Here is a 21,733-nt window from a genome sequence, read left to right on the forward strand (position 1 = left end):
GAGGCATGCGGTGTTGGAAGACCGCAGTCCCAGACTCAGGGAGGAGAATACCTTCTTGCTGTATTGCTCATACCTCTTGGATTCCCGATCAGGCGGAGCCGACGGGAATGCATTCTGGGAATTTGAGGCCTGGATGACCAGGCTCTCGGGGGTGGGATGGGTGGACAGGAAACAAGGGTCGCCCGGGGCCAGGCGGTGGCATCTGGCCACGTTCCTATCTACAGGCTGACCTGTAGCGGGCCTGGACCAAGTGCCCAAAAGAACGTCAGTCAAGGCCTCATTAAACGGCAGCAGAGGCTCAGCCGAGCTTGACTGCGGTTTAAGGACCTCAGTTAGGAGGTTAGTCCTCACGGCCGCGACGGCGAGCTCAAGGCACAAGGCCTTGGCCGCCCGCGTCAACACCACACTGAAGGTTGCCCCCTCCTCCGTAGCCACGGTAGGAGGCGAGACAAAACCAGTTTCTGGCGAGGTGTCCAGACCACTGGCATCCCCAAGTCCACCTGTCCAGTCCTCCTGGGACTGACACTCACGTGTCAGAGGGTCCTCAGACCCCTCCCAATGCTCCTCATCACCCATCTCCTGATAATCAGGGTTGTTAAATGATGGGGCCGGTTCGTTGAAGTAAAACTCCCCAAGCGGCGTCGCAGACGCCGGATCCGGATCGAGGGAGGCATCGGGGACGGCGCCGCCCGAGGACGGCGCAGGAGGCGACACCTGAGGGACCAGCCCCGGTGAGGTCGTCCGGTCAACCGTGACGACCTGGACCCAGAAGCGGATCCAGTGGGGCCCTGCGTCGCCGGGCCCGAAGGTGCCGGCGGCGTCAGGGCCGAAGCACCCGACCCGCTAGGGCCCCCAGACGGGTCCGCTGGGCCCGAAGGCGCCTCAGAGCCCGCCGGAGGAGTGAGGGACCTCATGGCCACGAGGAAGCGCTCTATCTCCTCCGGCGTCGCTTGCTGCCCAGGGACCGGAGGGTATGGGGCAGGTCGCGACGCCCGCGACTCCGACTGAGCCGCGTCGGCGGTGTCACCCAAACCCCCGGCCGCGTCGCAGGGGGGTGCGAGTCGGAAGAGCGATGACGTCTCTTCGACTTCTTGTGCTTACCTGACGACTTCAAACCTGAGGAGTGATGGAGACTCCCAGAGCTGTGATGGCGACTCCCAGAGCTATGATGGCTCTGACCCCGTGACTGGTCCCACGACCTCCGTCCGGACCGGGACCTCTCGCGGCGCGGGGCCAACTGCCGGAGCTCGAGCCGCTTGCGGGACCGCTCCCGCCTAGCTTTCGAAGTCAGGGCCCGGCAGTCGGAGCAGGTCTTGTCGTCGTGGTCGACGCAGAGACAGTGGAGGCACCGGCGGTGAGGGTCGGTGACCGAGATCAGTTGGTCGCAATCCTCACAGGGTTTAAAACCTGGCATCCCTACCGGCACCGTTCGGAGTCAAAGACTCGAAAAATGATCAAAAGGGATCGTAAAAAGTTTAGTAAAAAAATGACTAAGGTACCACTTTTTCCGGATCTGCGCTGCTGGCGCGGAAAAAAGAAGAACTGACATCAGCGCGCGGAGGCGGCGTCTAAGTACTCCGACGACGTCATCACGGCGCCAACGACGGACGCGGAGCCGCAGACGGCGCCTACCGACGCGCAAGGGTACTGCTACGCAAAAATTTCCGGATCCAGTCTGACGCCTGGGGATATTCTAAGGTGAGGAATCTAATACTAACCTGTTTCTTTCAGATGTAGCCCGTAGGTGTCTAAGGGTAGTAGGGCTGGTGTTGCTGCTACCTGTGGTAAGAGACTGGGTCTAGGGAGGTGGTCTTAGAACCTACGTGGTATTGCGGCCTTTGGAAGGACCCTCTCTGGCTAGTAGTCTGTAGAGCCACCAAGTCTTGGGATATATTTGTATCCTGGAATCTATATCCCCCCCACCCCATGTAGGGAGTAGCCCTTTTTAACATGGTCACCCCCACCTTTTGCCAAATAACGGATGTGATTTCAACTAGAAGTGCACTGGGCTCCTGCTAACCAGGTCCCCAGTGTCCTTTCTCAAAACTGTACAATTGTGTCCCCAACTTGGCAAACCCTTTAGCACCCTGTGCAAGTCCGTACTAAATGGTACCCTTGGTACCTAGGGCATGAGGCACTAATGAGGGTCCTTAAGGGTTGCACCACGAAATGTGCCACCCTAAGGACCCCTCACCAAGCACATGTAATGCTGCCATTGCAGGCTGCAGGTCTTGGTGCAGACAAAAACATGTGAGAGGGACCCCTTTTACACCAAAGGAATAGGGTTCTCTTTTAAGCTCAATAGATATTAATGTATCCTTTGGTGAACTATATATTGTACAATGTTCTCACATTCATCCAAGCCACACACTGCACTTCTTACAAAAATAGCGCCAAAGAGAGGATACCAAGTTTTAAGTTTTGCTAAATATAGTGTGCCACCACACAGATGTAGTAGTAGGATTGTACAAATAGATTTATTAAAAACATTGCTATAAAATCCAATATCCAAGGAAATTCTATCTCAAATATTACATACATATACACAATAGTAATAATGTCCTACACAAATAACATATACATAAAACAAACAAAATGAGAAAAAAAGAGGATAAAGAAAAATGAATGGGTATCTACAAGACAATACACGGTCATCAGTAAGACCTATCCGTGACAAGATAACTTTAAGGCTGGAACACGATATGATGAAAGTTATTTTATATCTGTTGTGCCAACCAACAACACAAATTAGGGTTCAAGGCGTCAACACGTTTCAATGGTATCATCCTGGTTACACCATCTTTATCAAGACTATAATGTTAACTCTCATATGTCGTATATTAAATCAACCAATGTTATACAACTTCTAGGCTGTATTTCCTAGCATGCACCAAAAGACGGTTCTCATGGGATACCTTAATTTCTAATAATAGTGTTCTCTCCAGGTGAAGTAAATTCGTAATGTTGTTCAAACTTTGTGCCTGTCTGCTAGTCGAAGACTAAAAATGTTATGTGTCTTATCAGTTGGTATTAATTTCCAAAATATTTAAAACGAAGGAACTCTTCAGTATCGGTTCCAGGTCTCGACCTTCATCAATTGGGTCCCAGGCTTCGAGACTCGCCGCTGCGGTGTCCAGTCTCCTGTAATCCAGAAACTGACACATTCCCTAACACTGCATGTAATATTTGTAAGTCACCCCTACAGCTGGGGTCAGGTAGGTACAGAGAGTGCACCCTTAGCAGCATAGGGGAGGCCGGGTGCAGAGGTCAGAGGAGAGGTTGGGCCCAATGTAGTGCTATGGAGGCAGGGGTACTCAGAAAAGCACGTTCACAGGCAGGTAACTGCGGTTTCTGGGTCAGGGCCCAGGGATCAAAGGCAGGCATAAAGGGGGCCATTAGTAGGCACCAAGAGCTCAAACAGTCGCGTGGCTGGGGAAATTTACAGAATCATTCCGAGCCGCGCTGAAGCAGAAAATCGAGTTACAAACAGAAACCAGTCGGCTAGCAAGCAAGAGAGACTTTAACAAAACTCCCCTCCAAGTCTAATGTATTTGCATTTTACAGCCAGTTTTGATATCAGTGTTTAAGGTTTTACGCCCAACTAGTTTGCAGCAACATGCGTGGAATTTTAACTCTTTTCTTTTTAATAACAATAGTATATTCTAACAATTTTAAGTAATTGAAAAATAAAGCATAATACAATAGTAGGCACCAAGAGCACACCTCCGGCGGCATTCGGGCGGCAGGGTGCAGGGTTCAAAATAGGCATCGGACTCCCAATGCAAACCAATGGAGGACATTGGTCGGGAAGAAATGCTGCAGGCTTGGACCAGAAGGCTGGATGAGGGAGACCAATGGTTGGACAGGTAAGTTGGATAGCTGGGCTCCCCAAAGTCCGGTGCAGAGGGTCCAGGGGTGGCTTTTGGAGTCTGGCTTCCTTAGCTGGATAGGGTCACAGTTGGGGTGACCCTTCGAACAAAGGCTGCAGAAGTTGAGGAGGGGTCTTGGAGAGGTCAGCCACCTGTGCAGACGAGGTCAGGATTGCTGGCGGACTCCTCATGGTAAGTGGTTCACTCGAACTCGGGCCGTGGGCGTCGGGTGCAGAGTGGTGCAGTCTCACAGATCCGCTGGGGTCCGGGGTCCGGGGACTAGTGTTGGTCTCTTTGCTGGACAAATCCGGTGTCCACAGGAGACTGGAGTCTTTGTCGAAGGCAGCACAGGTCTTCTGGGGTTCTTGAGGTTGCTGGCTGCGGGCCATGCCAATTTCTGGAAGCAGGGCGGCTGGAGGAGGAGATAGACCAGTAGAGCTGGAGCCAAGTCAGTCGTGGTCTTCTCTACTGCTGCAGGGCTCTTCGGTCCTTCTTCGTCTTAGGTCGACAAATCAAAATTCGGTGTTCATGGCTGACCCTAAATACAGTATTTAGGGGGTGTTCTAGGGGTCTCGAGGTAGTAGCCAATGGGTTACTGACCATAGGGTGACTATACCCTTGGTGAGGGAGGAATGTGCCCACATGAGGGAGTGAGCACATTCCCTAACCCTGATTGGGGGATGTCCCCCATCAGAAAGATGGTTGGCCCTGAAGAGCGGGCTTCACCTCACCGCCCCCACCTGAGGGGTGAAGGTGCAGTGGTAAGCACACCTCCTGGGCTTGCTTAAGTTTCCCACCTGTCTTCCTGCCGAAAAGGGGGGGGGGGGGGGGGGGGAGGGCCTGCTCCTGATGGCAGGAGAGGCTGGGAGTCACGCTGCAAAGGTAGAAAGGACTTTGAAGCTCCCCAGCAAAAGATGGCTCTTCATAACCTAGGTAAAGGCTTTGTTTCTGGGCCCTGGGAGTGAAGGCTCCCACCCAGATGTCCAGAAACCTGTCTTGTGCTGGCAGGCAGGTGTTCACCAGTCAGGAACCCACCAGTGGTTGGTTTGGTCAAGGGGTCCCCTCTAGAAGGGACCCCCCTTAGTGCATGGAATAATAAATCTGACACTAAATCGGTGCAGGTTTATTAGTCTGAGATGTTTGATACCAAACATCCCAGGATTCAGTGAAGCCATTATGGTGCTAGGAAACTTGTAATGACAAGTTTCTAGACCATATACTCAGGATGGTTTTACTGGGCACTTATGTGTAAATGTAGTATACTTGTAAAGCGCACAGCTGCCCCAGCAACGGGGCGTCCCGGCGCTGTATAACTCTGGGGAACCCGTCCTGGCTTTCCCTGTGGGATGGTCCCTGCTGGGAGTCCCCAAGGTGGAGCCAGGCATCCCCGGAATTGGTGGGGCCGTTGTGGAGATTAGGCAAGCTAATGCCCAGAGTTGCCGAGTGGAACCCCTGATTAGAGTAAGCACTGAAGTGAGAATTATCAAGTCCGCTGACCACGGTCCACAACCCTGCCGCGTCGGGAATTGAACCCTGGTCCCGGGCTGACTTCTGCTCTCAGACCTGCCACCTCTAACCAGTGAGCCACACTACTCTACTTATAATATCTAAGAATGGCCTTAGATATTACAGGGACCTGTCTGCTCACGCAGATAGGTCCTCACATGAGGTATGCCCAGACGTGGGTCCCTTGCTCACTTTGCCACTGAATTCAAGCTAGCCTGGCTGATGAAGGGTGATCTCCAGAAACCGGCCCCAGGATGCTTGTTTCCGGTTCAGGGAAGTCCTGGCATGGCAGTTCGGGCTGGACTGTTCCCATGAGGCACAGGGTCAAGACTGATTTGCATAAAGCTGGGTCTGAACTGAGGTGGCGAAGTGAGCTAAAGAATGATGTATTCAACCCAGATCTGTGACTGGGAGTGAGTGTCTGAAAAGTTTCAGCACTCTGTCCATTATCTCCTTGTGTTTGCTTTGTCTTACCAAGGCCTCATGAAGTGCTGGGCAGGCATGGCACACAGGGATGTGGCCATGTCGACATTTCACTTTTAGCTGCGCCACAACACGCAGGCTGCAATGACAGTGGTGCATGTTTATGGTGAGAGGTCTCCGAGGGAGGCATAATGCAAGCTGCAGCCCTCCTGGCTACCATACCCTCGGTACCATAGATACCCCTCAGAAGGGACTTACAGGTAGGCCAGAGTTGTGCCAATTGTGGAAAAAATGGTACAGGTTTAGAGAAAGAACAAAGGCCCTGGGACCCTGGGTACCCTTAAAGTGCATCAGAAATCTGGCAAAAGTGTGTGGGGGGGGAGCGGGGTTACTGCAACAAAAACCCACTTTCCTACACAAGCTACATGATGGCTTCACTGAAGATATTGATGTTTGGTATCAAACATCTCTTATTGAGAAACCCACACTGATTCCACAGATGGATTTATCAATACATGAACCCAGAGGGCATCATAGAGGTGCCCCCTGAAAACCTACCAGCCTCTGGGTTGCTCCTTGACTGGTGTCTGCCACCCTGCCACCGAGACACTCTTCTGACATCCCAGGGTGAGAACCTCTACTCTCAGGAGGCCCAAAACAAACTCCACAGGATAACCTCCCCGATTAGCCTTCCTTGGGTGGCAACCTTCAAAGAGCTGCCGCCTTTGAAATGACACTAAATGGTTATATCGTGCACAGAGTCCAGAGATTCCACCAGAAGTGTACAGGGCTCAATGTAAACACAAAGTGCTCTATTTGTGGTAGTCTGGGCGAGCAGTCTAGGCCCAACACTGAGGAGTGTAAGAATTTGTTATACACACAGTGGTGAATAAAATGACAACTCAAAAAGGAGACCCATACTAATTTCAGAAAAATAAGCTCATTTCAATATTTATTTTAAAACCAAGATGTACGCAAAAAGGAAAGTAGTGCACAGGGTTCTGCCAATCATGTCCCCTGTTCCAGTGCTTCTTCCCTAAAATATATCCACAATTGGTACTTCTGTCCCCTGTAAGTCCCTAGTAAGTGGTACCCTGGGTACCTAGGGCCTGTGAGCTGATGAGGGTCCCCTGGGATCCCTGTCACTAGGACCTTCCAACAATACCTCTTTTTGGTATACTATATCAAGAGCCAGCTTCTTCAGTGGTGTGGAGGCTTTAGAAGTCGGCATTATCAGCATTGAGGTAGGTCTTGGCTTCTGCTGCTATGGCATCAGAGGTGGTGTTCGTTCTAAAAGATATTTGGGTGCTGGTGGCATCTTGGGGTCTGTTTGCCTTTGACACCGGTGTGGGCTTTGGTGCAAAGGAGGCTAAGATCCTTGTTTTGGCAGATGGTCAAATAGGTTGACAGTCTGAATATGGGTGGGTTGGGGTACGGGCTCCATAAACTTCTCTTGAGGTCGACCCGAGCCAAAGCTAGAGGACTGTTTGACTTCGAGGGACTAGTAGCCCGACCTGAAGGGGCTTTATTGTGCTTGGTGTAGGTGTCTGTTATACTCACAGTCTGGGGCATTGTCCATCTGTGCAGTCCTGTTACCTTAAAGTGTTCCTCCACCTTGTCAGAGCCAGAAGACAAGATAGCTTACAGTCAGCCCACCAACTATCTCGGAGGCTATCTTTTTTGTCTGGAGCCCCGGTCGCCGCATTTGAATCAGATGGCGAAAAAAAATAATCTAAAATGGAGTCTGTGCCCCAGAGCAATGTTGCATAGGAAGCAGTAACCATGTACTTCATGCCTCTTAAGATTCCTTTGAAGAAAAACATGTTCCAAATGACCGAGCCCAACAGTAAAAAACAAATGTACACAGAGCCTGTGCATCCACTGCAACAATTGCTACAAACATTTTGTCTTACCTATTTAAGAGCCATCCCTTATTTTACAAAGCATTATTATTTTTAAAGCAATATAGGTAACCTCAATATTTGCAAAAATGAACCCACTAAAAAAAACTGTCTCAATAACTAACCTATAGATCACCCAATGAACAGGCTTTTATTAAATAGCTTATGACTCTGCATTTAGTACAACTTTAGAATGAACGTGCTGCAAGTCAATTACCTTTTCTCGGTCTCTGGTGGGCAGGTGCAAAGTCTGTAACCATACGTTTCCGAGGGCCAGCATGGAATATGTGTCATTCTGTGTAGATGGCTGCTTCAATATTCGCTCAAATTTCTTCTGCCCTGGACCCCATTCTTGTTTTGCCACATGAAGGTTGCCAATCAATGACCAGGCATCTGGATGGTCCTAATATAAACGGAGGACCAAGAAAGTTTGAGATGGGATAACAGTGGATCGTTGGTTCACTTACTAATTCTTTGTACCTAGGTAGAGGAATACTGCATACAAATATCTGAAAATCTACCAGCGGAAAAGTGGAAAACAAACCTCGTACAGTGGAAGAAGGAATATGCTACTTACCAGTATGCATCTGTTCTTGGCATGTAGGGATGCTGACATTCATATCTGTGCATAGATCTCCGCCTAGTGTTGGGTCCGGATGATTGCACGTTGTCTTGGAAGAGTCTTCGAAGTATCATGAGATAGGCGACTCCTCCCCTGGACTACAGTGCGCATGGGCATCTTCTCCATCCTCAGATTGTTTTTCGCCATTGTGGCAGAGATAGTAAAGTAAGAGATGGCCATGCCAAAGACAATGCTGCAGTTGCGACAGGCACCGGGGAGGAGGGCGGGTGATATGAATGTCAGCAGCCCTACATGCCAAGAACAGATGCATACTGGTAAGTAGCATATTCCGTTCGAGACATGTGGGCTGATGAATTCATATCTGTGCATAGACTGTATAGCAGTATCTCCTCTAGCGGTGGTTACCTGTACCAGCTGCAGCAGTTTGAAAAAGTTTTGAGGACAGCATGGCCTACAGCAGCTTGCTGTTTTGCTTACACGTCTACACAGTAGTGTTTTGTGAACGTGTGTATGGTGGTCCATGTGGCTGCCTTACAGATGTCTTCAAGAGGAATATTTCCTAGGAAAGCCATGGATGCCCCCATTTTCCTTGTGGAGTGTGCTCTTGGGGGGACTGTTAAAGTGCGTTTAGCTTTTTGATAGCATATCTGAATGCATTTAACTATCCATCTGGCTATTCCCGACTTTGAAATAGGATTTCCTCTGTGTTGTGGTGCAAAAGCAATGAATAGTTGTTTTGTCTTTCTAAATGATTTAGTTATGTCCACATAATAAAGTAGAGCTCTCTTTACATCCAATGTGTGTAAGGCTCTCTCAGCTATTGACTGTGGATTTTGAAAGAATACTGGCAGTTCTATTGATTGATTGATATGGAAATTGGATACAACCTTAGGCATGAACTTAGGGTTGGTTCTAAGAACCACCCTGTTGGCATGTACCTGCATGAAAGGTTCTTGAATTGTTAGTGCTTGTAATTCGCTCACTCTTCTAAGGGAGGTAATGGCAACTAAGAATGCAACCTTCCACGTTAAGAATTGTAGTTCGCATGAGTGTAGAGGTTCGAAAGGAGGTCCCATAAGTCTGGTAAGCTCTATATTTAGATTCCAGACTGGGGAAGGGGGGTGTCTAGGAGGGATCACCCTTTTCAAACCTTCCATGAAGGCTTTGATTGCTGGTACTCCAAACAGGGAAAGGTGTTGCCTGTTTTGAAGGTACGCTGCTATAGCAGCGAGGTGTAGTCGTATAGAAGAGTATGCTAAGTTACATCTTTGAAGATGCAGCAGGTAACATATATACTGTTTTGTGTGGAAGCGTCTAATGGGTTGATTTGGTTATTGTTGCAATAAATAACAAATCTCTTCCATTTAGCTGCATAGCACGCTCTTGTGGTTGGGCGTCTTGCCTCCCTAATGATGTTCATGCAGTCTAGGGGGCAAGTTAAGGTATCCAAACTCGAAGACCTCAGGAGCCAGATCACTAGGTTCATCTGATTGGGATCTGGGTGTCTGATTTCTCCATGGTTCGGAGTTAGAAGATGGGGTGCAAGGCACAGTCTTTGATGAGGGACTACTGAAAGTTCTAGGAACGTTGTGTATCACGGTTGTCTCGCCCATGTGGGAGCAACTAGGATTAGCGTGAGTGTTGCCGCAGTTTGCGTGCCACCAGCGGGATCAGTGGTGCTGGGGGAAAAGCGTACGCAAATCTGCCTGACCAGTTCATCCATATCGCATTGCCCTGTGACAATGGATGTGGGAACCTGGCGGCAAAGTACTGGCATTTGGAGTTTTCTTTTTTGGCAAACAGGTCTATGTCTGGGTGACCCCACTCTTGGAAGAATGGCTGGAGAACTTGGGGGTGAATCTCCCATTCGTGTAGTTGTTGGCTGTGCCTGCTGAGCAGGTTGGCTATCTAATTGTTTTTACCTGGAAGGTGTCTGCCAGGAGAAAAATGTTTTTGGGAATCGCCCATTTCCATATGCTTTGTGCCAGATGGGACAGCTGTGGAGAGTGCGTTCCTCCCTGTTTCTGGATATAGTACATTGCGGTCATGTTGTCCGTCCGGATCAACACCGTCTTGTTGTACAAGTATTTCTGAAATGCTTTCAGGGCTAGGAATATTGCTAGCAATTCTAGTTGGTTGATATGCAGTTCCCTTTGTTTGGTTGTCCAGAGCCCTTGCACCGTGTATTGAAGGAGATGGGCTCCCCAGCCTGTCAGTGATGCGTCCGCTGTTAGTACTAGTTGTGGAACCGGCTCTTGGAACAGTCGCCCCTTGGAAAGGTTTTGTGGGTTCCACCACTGCAGAGAGTTATGAGCGCGACTGTCTACCAACACTAGGTCTTTTAGTTGTCCATGAGCCTGGTTCCATTGCCATGCTAGGCATTCTTGTAATGGACGCATTTGAAGTCTGGCATGGGGGACAATGAATATGCAGGAGGCTATCATGCCTATGAGCTGCATAAAGACTCGAGCTGGCAGAGAGTGTTGTGGCAGAAATTTGCGAATGAGCATCTGCATGCTGGCTATCCTTACTGAGTTCGGATATGCCTTTGCCACTGAGGTGTTTATAGTGGCTCCCAGGTACTGTTGTGTGTGGGATGGTTGCAGATGCGATTTTGGGTAGTTGATTGAAAAGCCTAGGCTCTGTAGCAACTGAATTGTTTGGGACGTGTGTGCTGCACACTCTTGGTAGGATTTTGCTTGTATAAGCCAATCGTCCAGGTAAGGGTACACATGGATGTGTTGCCTCCTGAGATGATTCAGAAAAGGGGGTGGTGATGGACAGAGCATCTGAATTAAACAGAACACTCATACCCAGTCAAAAGATCAGGGCTTGATCCATCACCGTTTTTTCGCTCACTACACCATCCCAGTTCAGAACCTGGCTACATGCAAATTAGTCTGTCCCTGGCCCAGTGCATCATGGGAACAGGGCAGACCAAACTACCCAGCCAATTCTTTACTGGAAAGGAAACAAGCTTCCGGGGACCGGTTTATGGCATTGCAGTCGTCTTCGGCCCGGCTTGCTTGAATCCTGATGGTGCAGTGAGCAAGGGACTCATGTCTGAGCATACCCTGCCACTCCTATAGTGGCCAAAACGATTCAGAAAAAGGGGTGGTGATGGACAGAGCATCTGAATTAAACAGAACACTCATACCCAGTCAAAAGATCAGGGCTTGATCCATCACCGTTTTTTCGCTCACTACACCATCCCAGTTCAGAACCTGGTTACATGCAAATTAGTCTATCCCTGGCCCAGTGCATCATGGGAACAGGGCAGACCAAACTACCAAGCCAATTCTTTACTGGAAAGGAAACAAGCTTCCGGGGACCACCCCCTTTTCTGAAGCCTCCTGAGATGTGCCGCTACTGTCGCTAAGCATTTTGTAAACACTCTTGGAGCCGTGGTAACCCCGAAGGGCAAAACCTTGAATTGGTAGAGTTGACCTTCTATTGTGAACCTGAGGTATTTTCTGTGGGCTGGATGGATGGGTATGTGAAAATACGCATCCTTGAGGTCCAGCGTTGCTAGGAAATCTTCTTGTTGTAGCAACCGGAGCACTTGTTGTAGTGTGATCATATGGAAGTGCTCCGACAGTCTATATTGATTGAGGGGTCTGAGGTCTAATATTGGTCTGAGGGAGCCGTCCTTTTTTTGGAATAAGGAAGTATAGGGAGTATATTCCTGTCCCTTGTTGGTGGAAAGGGACTTGCTCTATGGCCCCCTTTTCCAGCATGCATTTCACCTCTTGTTGTAGCAAGGTGATGTGTTCTGAGGACATAGGACGATGAATGGGTGGTATGTTTGGTGGCGTAGAAGTCAGTTCTAGGCAATAATCAGACTGGATAATTTCTCTCACCCACCTGTCCGTGGTAATTGCGTGCCAGACAGGTAGGAACTGCTGTAGTCTGCCTCCGACTGGTGTTAAGTGGTCTGGAGGTAGCGTAATGAAGTCACTGTTTTGTGGCAGTGGAGGCCCTGGTGTTATTGCCTCCACGCCCTCTTCCCTTGTTACCGTTACCTCTGTAACCTCCCCTAGTTGTGTTTTTGTTGAAGGAACCTTGTGTGTTACTTTTGTATGAGGGAGATGTTTGTGAAGTATTTCCTCGTGTATTTGCTCTGTATGAGGAGCGTCGAAAGGAGCCCCTATGTTGCAGAAATTGCAATGCCCCCATAGATTTTGCGGTTTGTGTTTCTTTCTTCATTTTGTCCAAAATGGTGTCGACAGCAGACTACTGTGTCATCACTAGGTGACGGCTTAGTAGGGTAAGTGGGCACATCAGGGATGGGTTGGGTGTCTTAAGGGTCTGTTGGCTCTTCCCAAGGTTCCTCTTGATTAGGATCTTGTGGGAAATCATATAGAGGCTGTGGCTCATAACCTTTGTCCCCCTCATCGTCCCCATGGTGAGAAGGTGAGGAAGGTGCGAAAGGTGTGGAAGGCATGATAGGTTGAAAGGGGCTGAAGGGTCTTGAGGGAGAAGTCCCAAAGTCCTTTTTCTTCAGTGGAATAGGGGAATAAGGTTCAAAGTCCAAAGGCCTCTTTTTCCTATGCAGGATGGTAACTTTACCAGTCTCTGGATTAATGTAGATTTTAGCTTGGTCATCTGATGGATCTGGGTGGGATAGTTCTTCCTCTACAGTCCTGGGTTTAGTGTTAAGACTTTTTGGGGTCGGTAACACTTGGTTTTTCGACGACTTTTGTAGTTTTGCTGGACTTTTTCGGCTCGGGCCCTGTTTTCGGGTCAACGAGTGGTTTCGGGTCGACACGTTTTTTGTGTTCCATAGGCTTCTTCGGATGAGTGTCTTTTACCGAGTCGATGTTCTTTTTTGGATCGACTGGTGTCTTTGGAGCCGTTGTCTTTGGTTCAACAGGTTTTTCCGGCTTCGAGACGGTCTTCGGTACGGCACCAGTTGCCGGGTCGACGGTTTTCGGAACCGCAGGTTTGTTTGGGTCGGAGACCTTCTTTGGTTTGGTGCCCTTTAGCTGTGTGCCCTTGTTCGGGTCGACTACTTTTTTGGGGTCGACAGTTTTCGGCTGAACGGCCTTTGTGGGGTCGACAGTCTTCTTTGGCTCGACGCTCTTTGGCAGCGCGGCCTTTTTTGGATCGACGTCCTTCGGGTCGGTGACCCTTTTTGGCTCTGGAACCTTCTTCGGGACGATGGTACTGGGCCCTGGGGTTTCTGAAGGTTTCAGTTTCGGAGCCGAGCCGGAAGGCGGGGCTGGCGAAAGTTTTTTATGATCTTGGCTAAGGCCTTTTGGCGATGCCTCGACCGGCGCCTTTGGTAACGGGTTAATCGGTGTCGGGGGTAGGGTACTCACGATTTGCCCTGACGGGATTTCGTCATTGGAGTCAGAGTAGTCCTCGACGGTGACGATTTCTAGGTCCGAATCTGGGGCGTCCTGTAGATCCTGGTCATCATCAAAAATGTTCCGGTTCCGGTGCCTGTCGCTGCATTTCTTGCCTAGCAGCCCGTCGGTTTCGTAGTTTTCTTGGATCGAAACTGGGCGCAGGCTGGGCAGGTTTCTTCCTTATGGTCTGGGGAAAGGCACTTGTTGCATACCGAGTGTTTATCAGTATGTGGGAACTTGGAGTGGCATTGTGGGCACCTTTTAAACGGGCTTCTTTCCATCGACGGTCGGCCCGCGTCGACGACCGATTCAAGATGGAAGTATGGATCGATTAGAGAGGTACCGAACGAGAACAATACCGTCGAAGTTGAAGGCCTTTAGAAAAGTTTTGTTTTCGATTCCGAAGTTGGAGTATAGGAGTTAGCATCCGAACCCAATGGCGGAAAAAAACAATCTGAGGATGGAGAAGATGCCCATGCGCACTGTAGTCCAGGGGAGGAGTCACCTATCTCGTGATACTTCGAAGACTCTTCCAAGACAACAAAGTGCAATCATCCGGACCCAACACTAGGCGGCGATCTATGCACAGATATGAATTCAGCAGCCCACATGCCTCAAACATAATGTTTGCATCGATTAATCCTGTAAACAGAATTTAACACATGTACTGTCAATCTGGAAAAAGCAAATTGCGCCAAACTGGATAGAATAATACAATTTGTAATAGATTAGTGCAATACACTTGGCAAACAAGGAGTAGTTTCTTACCTGTAACTCCAGTTTTGTAGTAGGGGTATCTCTGTTATAGTCATAATCTAGTGAATAGTCTATTAAGGTTCATCTCACAGCATTGACTGCGTATAGGAAATGTCCTTCACAGACTTCCTTCTTCCAGGTCCCTGTGATTAATGATTTTTTGGAAGGATTGTAGAAGTGTTTCCTCCTGTTCGGAGTCCTTCGCCTTCCTGGGAGTTGAATGTGGTGCTGTCTAGATTGATGAAGGAACCTTTTGAACCCATTCATAAGGCTTCACTGCAGCACTTGTCGTGGAAGGCGGCTTTCCTTGTGGCCATTACATCGGCCCGAAGAGGTGAGTGAGATTCAGGCATTATGTTGTCAAGAACCTTATACTGTTTTTCATTCTGCTAAGGTTGTAATGCATACTCATCCTAAGTTCCTTCCTAAGGTGATCTCTGATTTTCATGTTAATCAGACTATAACTTTACCTACGGTTTTTTCAGAATCCTTCCACTCCAGCGGAACGGTCTCTTCATTCTCTGGATGCGAGAAGGGTGTTGAAATTCTATCTGGATAAGACTAAGGAGATTCGTAGGTCAGACCAACTGTTTGTTAACTATGGGTCGGTCAGGACTGGTCTTGCTACATCTAAACAGTCCATCTCTAGGTGGATTGTGTCCTGTATCCAGTTATGTTACCAGAAGGCTAATAAGACCTTAAGAGGTAAGCCTAAGGCTCATTCCACCAGGGGCAAAGCGGCTACGACGGCTTTGCTACGTAATGTTCCCATTGCGGAGATCTGCAGGGCTGCCACTTGGAAGTCGGTCCATACCTTTGCTAAGCATTACTGTCTGGACTCTGATGCCAGAGCAGATGCTCAGGTTGGGCAGGCTTCGTTAAGAAATCTGTACAGTAATGGTGTTGTCTTTTTCTCCACCGCCGGATTGTTGTTGGGATGGGCTTGCCATTCTATTCACTAGTTTATGACTATACACAACCAGGAGCATGGCAGCCAATCAGGCGTCGACAAGCCACAGGGGGACTTAGTCATCAATATAACCCCATGGCCCCTGACAGACCTGCAAAAGGAGGTACTGAATAGAGGCCTGGGTTACGTCCCTACCAACAGACCAGACATTTTCCAACTACATAAGGAAATGCAGGAGTTTATAAGAACTATAAAGTTGCGAGCATTCTTCAAAGATAAGGACCTACCAACGGAGTCTTCTGACACTGGTCTGAGACCCAAGTCAACATTCACTCCACTTGATAACCAGCTTCCTGTGGAAGTCCTGGCCTTTGAAAAGGCCATGATGCAGGAATTGAAGGGCCTAGAAACCAGACAGAAGGTCTTTCAGAATATGAGTAGAACAGAAAATGAGGCCATAAAAGAACTGGCGATGAACAAAAACCTGATTATAAAACCAGCAGACAAGGGGGGTGCAGTGGTCATTCAAACGACCATAGCCTATGATAAAGAATGCAGACGGCTTCTTTCCGACAACAGGAACTACCAGATCCTTACTGAGGATCCGACAGAATCTCTAAGAGTTCAGATTGGTGGTATGGTGGAAGAGGCACTCACACATGACTGGATTACGAAAAAGGAGTCAGAATTTCTGACCCAGAAGAACCCTCGTATTCCTTACTTTTACACCATCCCGAAGGTGCATAAAGACCTGGCGAACCCACCTGGTCGCCCCATTGTTTCGGGAATTTCATCTATCCTGGAACCTTTATCCAAGTTTGCTGATGCCTTCTTGAGACCTCTGGTACAGGCCACTGACACCTATTTACGTGACACGAAAGCAGTATTACAACTGCTGAACAATCAGCCATTTGACCCAACCTCGCAAATGTTGCTAAGCCTGGATGTGGAGAGCCTCTATACGAGTCTCCCCCACGATGAGACCATTCAAATCATTGAGGAGGTACTACATTCTACAGTTTGGGAATATCACACCCCACGGAATGTAGTGATGGAGTGCATTTCCCTGGCACTTACGAAAAATTTTTTCGAATATGAGGGCACTCTTTTCTGGCAGAAGCATGGGACCAGTATGGGCAGCACTTTTGCCCCGAGCCTAGCTGGACTTTATGTCCACCATTTGGAATCGACCAAAATCCTGCACCAAGACAATCCACACAGGGCGAGGATTCGTTCCTGGCGAAGGTATATAGATGATGTCCTGGTTATCTGGGATGGGGATGCAACCATGATAACGGATTTCATCGACTGGCTCAACAATCAGAATGCCTTTTTGAAATTCACTTACCAGGCATCCAATACCAACATGGTTTTCTTAGATTTGAATATCTACCACGAAGCAGGCATGTTAAAAACTGAAACACATTTTAAACCAACGGCTAAGAACTGTCTCCTCAGATTTGACAGTTTTCACCCTCGTCATCTGAGAGAGAACCTCCCTTATGGGCAGTTCCTCCGCCTACGGCGGAACTGTACCGATGTAGCCAGATACAAAACTCAAGCCAAAGATCTGAGTGCAAAGTTAAGACAGAGAAAATATCCGGAAAGGGTGATCCAAAAAGCCTGTACCAGAGCACGTAACAATAACCGGGATGCCCTTTTGGAGGACAATCCACCAAGGGAGGAAGCCGCCAATAGGACGGTTTGTGTTACCACGTACAGCCCGGTCAGCAACCAAGTGACTAAATTGGTCCACAAACATTGGCGCACTTTAACGAGTGGTGGCTTATCTTTGGAGAAACCCCTCTTTGCACACAGAAGAGGTAGGAACTTGAGGGACATACTTGTCCACACTCGACCGCCCCCCCCGGTCAAGGATCAGACGAGGTTGCAAGGCATACATGGGCACTACCCATGTGGAAACTGTAATAACTGCCACCTCACAAAAAAGACGCGGAACCTAATCTTTTCCAATGGCACCACATGGGAACAGCGGGCATTTACTAACTGCAACAGCAAAAATGTAGTTTACTTAATTACCTGCCCATGTGGAAAGGAATATGTGGGCATGACCACCAGACCTGTTAGGGTCAGGTTAAATGAACACAAGAGCAACATCAGGTGCAAGAAACAAACTACCAAAATGTCAACCCATTATATTGAAAATCAACACTGTGTGAATGAGCTGCAGTGGACAGTTATTGAACAATTGCCCTCAGAGACAGGTCTGCTGGAAAAAGAACAACGGTGGGTGTTTCGGTTGGGGACCGACACCACTGGACTGAATGATTCCATTCCATGGAACCTTCTTAGATAAACACTCGATCTGCCCACCCTTTACAATGAGCTTTGGTCAATATACTCATATGGTTACTTAATAATTGTTTGTGGACCAATAGGGTTATACACATCAGCTCAACGTGGTACCATCGATTTTTGATGGATGTTGAACCCTTTCTGGAGCTGACCTTAACCTCTCTCACCACAGTCTTTCTTAAAAATTTCCTCTTAAGAATTATTATATGTGAAATACACCCGTGAGAGCAACTACGGAAATGGTAGGCACACCCCTGAAATAGGGTAATCCTCTTTTTGTCTACTGGCCATAACACCTTATCCCTGCCTTATTTTTGTTTTTTTTGGGTTTAAATAGGCCATTTTCCATTCATTTCCTAGCATTCCAATATATACCGCTAGCCTCGCGTCCTTCACGAAGCATTTGCAGGTGCGCATGCGCATTAGATCTTGCCATCCACTTCCAAGCATTTCAATATGATACCGCTAGCTTCGCGTCTTTTACAAAGCGTTTGCATGTGCGCATGCGCATTAGATCAGTCTATCGCGCATGCGCCGGCTGTACTCTGTTGTGCGCATGCACGTAGGATCAGTGTAGGACGTTAGCGCATTACCGGGTATTTGGTGATATCTCTCCGTATTTGGGCTTGTACCGTTTTGCATTAATCAATTAACCCTCACTAATTACCCCCAGACAAGCGTATTTAAAGGCCCGAATCCCTCTGCTGCTCACTTCATCGGAGCCGCGTTGAGGGATGGCAGGCGATTTGTTGTTGCTGTAACCGTGAGTTATGAGACCATTTTGAGAAGCAGTTGTACATTGTTCTTGTGGCGCTCAGATGCTTGAGTTCTTCCACTGATTTGCTGAACCTTTGATTTCCTAGGTTTCTGATTAGGAAAGGATTCCCCAATATACGTTAAAGGCTCATGAAGTCCTCTAGTTGTGAACTTTAAGTAAGATCTTTTGTTCTCTTTGTTCTGCTCATATTCCATCTGAGCAGCAATTTGTGTTGGTATGCGTGTGTATATGTGTGTAGTGTCTTTTTTCTTTCTTCTTCCAGGTTCCAATTATTTTTTGGTTTCACCTGATGTTTTTTCAGAGAAGCATTATCCTTCTCCTCTAAAACTGTGATAAACTGTCTGTTTATATATGATTTTGTTTCCACAGGTTCTTACGCCAACTGGGCGCAACTACACTCACTTACATATAACATTGTGAGGAACATTACACATTGTGGTAATTTTATTTTTCACTTTTACATTTTACATGTGAGTAAGGGGAGGGTAAGTGCATACACCCTTGTCCTGAAGAAGGGGGCTCTGACCTCCGAAACATGTTGACTTTTAATACAGTGGTTTGATACCCTAATACGTATCTTTTTATAACCACGCCCTGCACTTTAAATTTTAATAATACCAGCCGGGGATTTAATAAAGTTTTTTTCTTCCCACGTGCCAGGTATTTTTTAACCACCCACTTTTTTCACCTCACCTCACTCACATCCTTGTTAAAAACACACACCCCCACACATAGTTCACGTCAAGTGCTCCTGCGTATTCGCGAGTCGTAGCACGCCGCATCCCGTAGAGGGGTGCGAAGGCCCCGATGATGAAGCATGACACCAAGGGGCCTGTTGGTGTGTGAGGGGCATTTAAACAACATTGTGTGTTCCCCATCACCTTAGGGATCACTATCACCTGAGTGGATTCCACTTTGTTTATGTATACACAGAGATCCCCTTCTACAGAAGGAGTAGTTTCTTACCTGTAACTCCAGTTCTGTAGTAGGGGTATCTGTTATAGTCATACGCACCCGCCCTCCTCCCTGGTGGAGAAAATGGTACTGTAATGTATGCTACAGGCCTTGTTTATACACCTTCAAAAAGAACTGAAAGTAAAAGGAGTTTGCTGTGCATCATGGGATACCGAGGGTCTCTGGAGAGTTCCTTAAAGGCACGGTATCCCTTTTCTAGACATATAATGGCAGCCTATGGGGCTTGTCTGTCCATCCCTTCCTCTCTATCATTTCAAGGATTTTTTAAAGGGGAAGTTTCTCTATGGACGAAACTTAGCAGACTGTGGTTACAGGTGATATTGGTGGAATTTCCTTTGCATTTCTAGTTGAAGTACTGGACAGTGTAGCCTTACAGGTATAGGCTGCATTATTGTCTTTAATTTTCTCTCAAGTGTCTATGCAGGATAGCACAGAAGACAGCTCAAGAAATTATTTTTAATTGCTCCGGGGTCCACGCACATGGGCGGGACTATTCACTAGATTATGACTATACACAGAGATCCCCTACTACAGAACCCCTTATCCCAAACATTGGTGTCCAAAATAGTGACCGGAAAGTTCTGTGCAAATGTGTTTTGGGACCCTAGTGAAGAAATGCTTCCAATAGAGTGTTCCATAATCTAGGAGAACTGACAGCAATTCTAAACACGCTTGGAATTTCCAGATAATAACCTGAGAATGCTTCATCCAATTTCTGCTTCTCTGGATACTAGAGACACAAAGTTGCATGAGGCAAACCTTTGAAAACAATGCAGCATATCCTAAAAATGATTTCTCCAGTCTAAGAAAAACTAGCGATAAAAACAATCAGTTTGGGTATTATGCGAGCAATTCTTTTGGCGTCCGTTGCAAAGTTTCATGAAGAACTGCCTTTACGGAGCAATGGATGCTTCATTCAGAAGAGCAAAAATTACATTTTAATAGTTTATATTAGACAAGTACAAGGAAACTTGTTTCGAATACTCACCTGGGATGATGTGCTTGGTTTTCTTTGGAAGGGGTACTTGATTAGGTGTTGATTTGCTAGTCCAGAAATGTGTCATGGAAACTAAAGTGGGTGCTTCAATCTAATCCTGGTCTCTCTGACTGATATTCAGCAATTGAAGGAGTTAGGTGTACAGTTTGTGATGCTTGAGCATTTCATCAGCAGTTTATATCACTGGGTTATGCATGTTGGGGAACGGATCTTTGGTTTGGTTTTTATCAAGGAACCTAGATCAACCATATGTCCAGTCTTCCCTTGTAAACGGTTCTGTCTGTAAGGTAGTAGTGAATCAGGTCAGAGCAGTTCTCCTCATTCTCAATAATGTGGGAAGGACATCCTTACACTACCACAGACCATTACGCCAAGACGCTCTCGGGCATTCGTGCACTCTACAAATCCAATAATCAAATCAAATCATTAAGAGGTCTAGCAGTACTCTTGCAAAGGGGTTCTGCCCATTTAATGTGCCAAGATTTGTTTGCTTTTTTTAGCACCTGGTTTTTGGACCTTCTCTGTGGGTGAGTTTCACTGCATGTGTTTACCACCAGTGTCCACCTTTTAAGATAAGCCAGCTACAACGTAACTAGCATAAGGGAGCACTGGGCTGGTTACACATGAATACATGTACATGTGCACGTGTGCAGTCCATGCATAAGACTACTTGATTGCAGCTACCAGGTTGCACACAGCTAACTTCCCAATGGCACTTTTAAACTGCAATCCAACCTGTCAAAGTAACCCTTTTGTGTGAGAAAGTGCCTCTTTTCACATGCTTAGCCCTCACGTTTTGCCTGGTATTTGATGTGGTTTCGATTATAGTGCACATGGTCCTTGCCATCCAGGTCCCCTGCGTCAGTGCTTTTTCCCTAATAAATTTCCACGATTGGCCCTTCGGCGTCTTCTTTGTCCATCTTCTTAAGTCACAGGTAACTAGTCTCAAGGTCTGAGGACTTTCCTAAATACTAGATATGGGGCGTTTTAAGGGAGTAACAGGTAGGGCCAATGTGCAGGTCTCTTGGGGCGCCTACACCCTGTATTATGCCACCCTCCTGTAGGATAGGCATAGTCTTAGCTCTGATTGGAAGAGTCCCCTCATCTTTAATATGAAGGGGACAGAAAGGAAAATGCTACTTACCAGTATGCATCTGTTCTTGGCATGTAGGGCTGCAGAACCACACACTATTGCATTAGATCACCATCTGGTGGTGGGCCTGGATGATTACACATTGTTGTTGTCTTGGAAGAGTCTTTGTCTGTTGGATGACTCCTCCCTTAGATCGTAGTGCGCATGGGCATCGACTCCATCTTCAGATTGTTTTCGCCATTGGGCAAATGATGGAGTTGTAGGAGTACAGATAA

The 21,733-nt window shown here is 47.6% G+C and overlaps 1 protein-coding gene across 1 annotated transcript in view; it reads right to left on the reverse strand.

Moving 5' to 3' along the window:
• CTR9 (CTR9 component of Paf1/RNA polymerase II complex) overlaps positions 1–21,733 on the reverse strand; it is a 263,261-nt gene that overhangs the window by 112,234 nt on the left and 129,294 nt on the right. The window contains exon 14 of the mRNA XM_078680945.1: positions 7,917–8,102. Coding sequence (XP_078537071.1) covers positions 7,917–8,102 — 186 coding nt within the window. The remainder of the gene's footprint in view (positions 1–7,916; positions 8,103–21,733) is intronic.

This window comes from Lissotriton helveticus, chromosome 3_1 (genome assembly GCF_964261635.1).
Source record: "Lissotriton helveticus chromosome 3_1, aLisHel1.1, whole genome shotgun sequence".
NCBI classification, from domain to species: domain Eukaryota; kingdom Metazoa; phylum Chordata; class Amphibia; order Caudata; family Salamandridae; genus Lissotriton; species Lissotriton helveticus.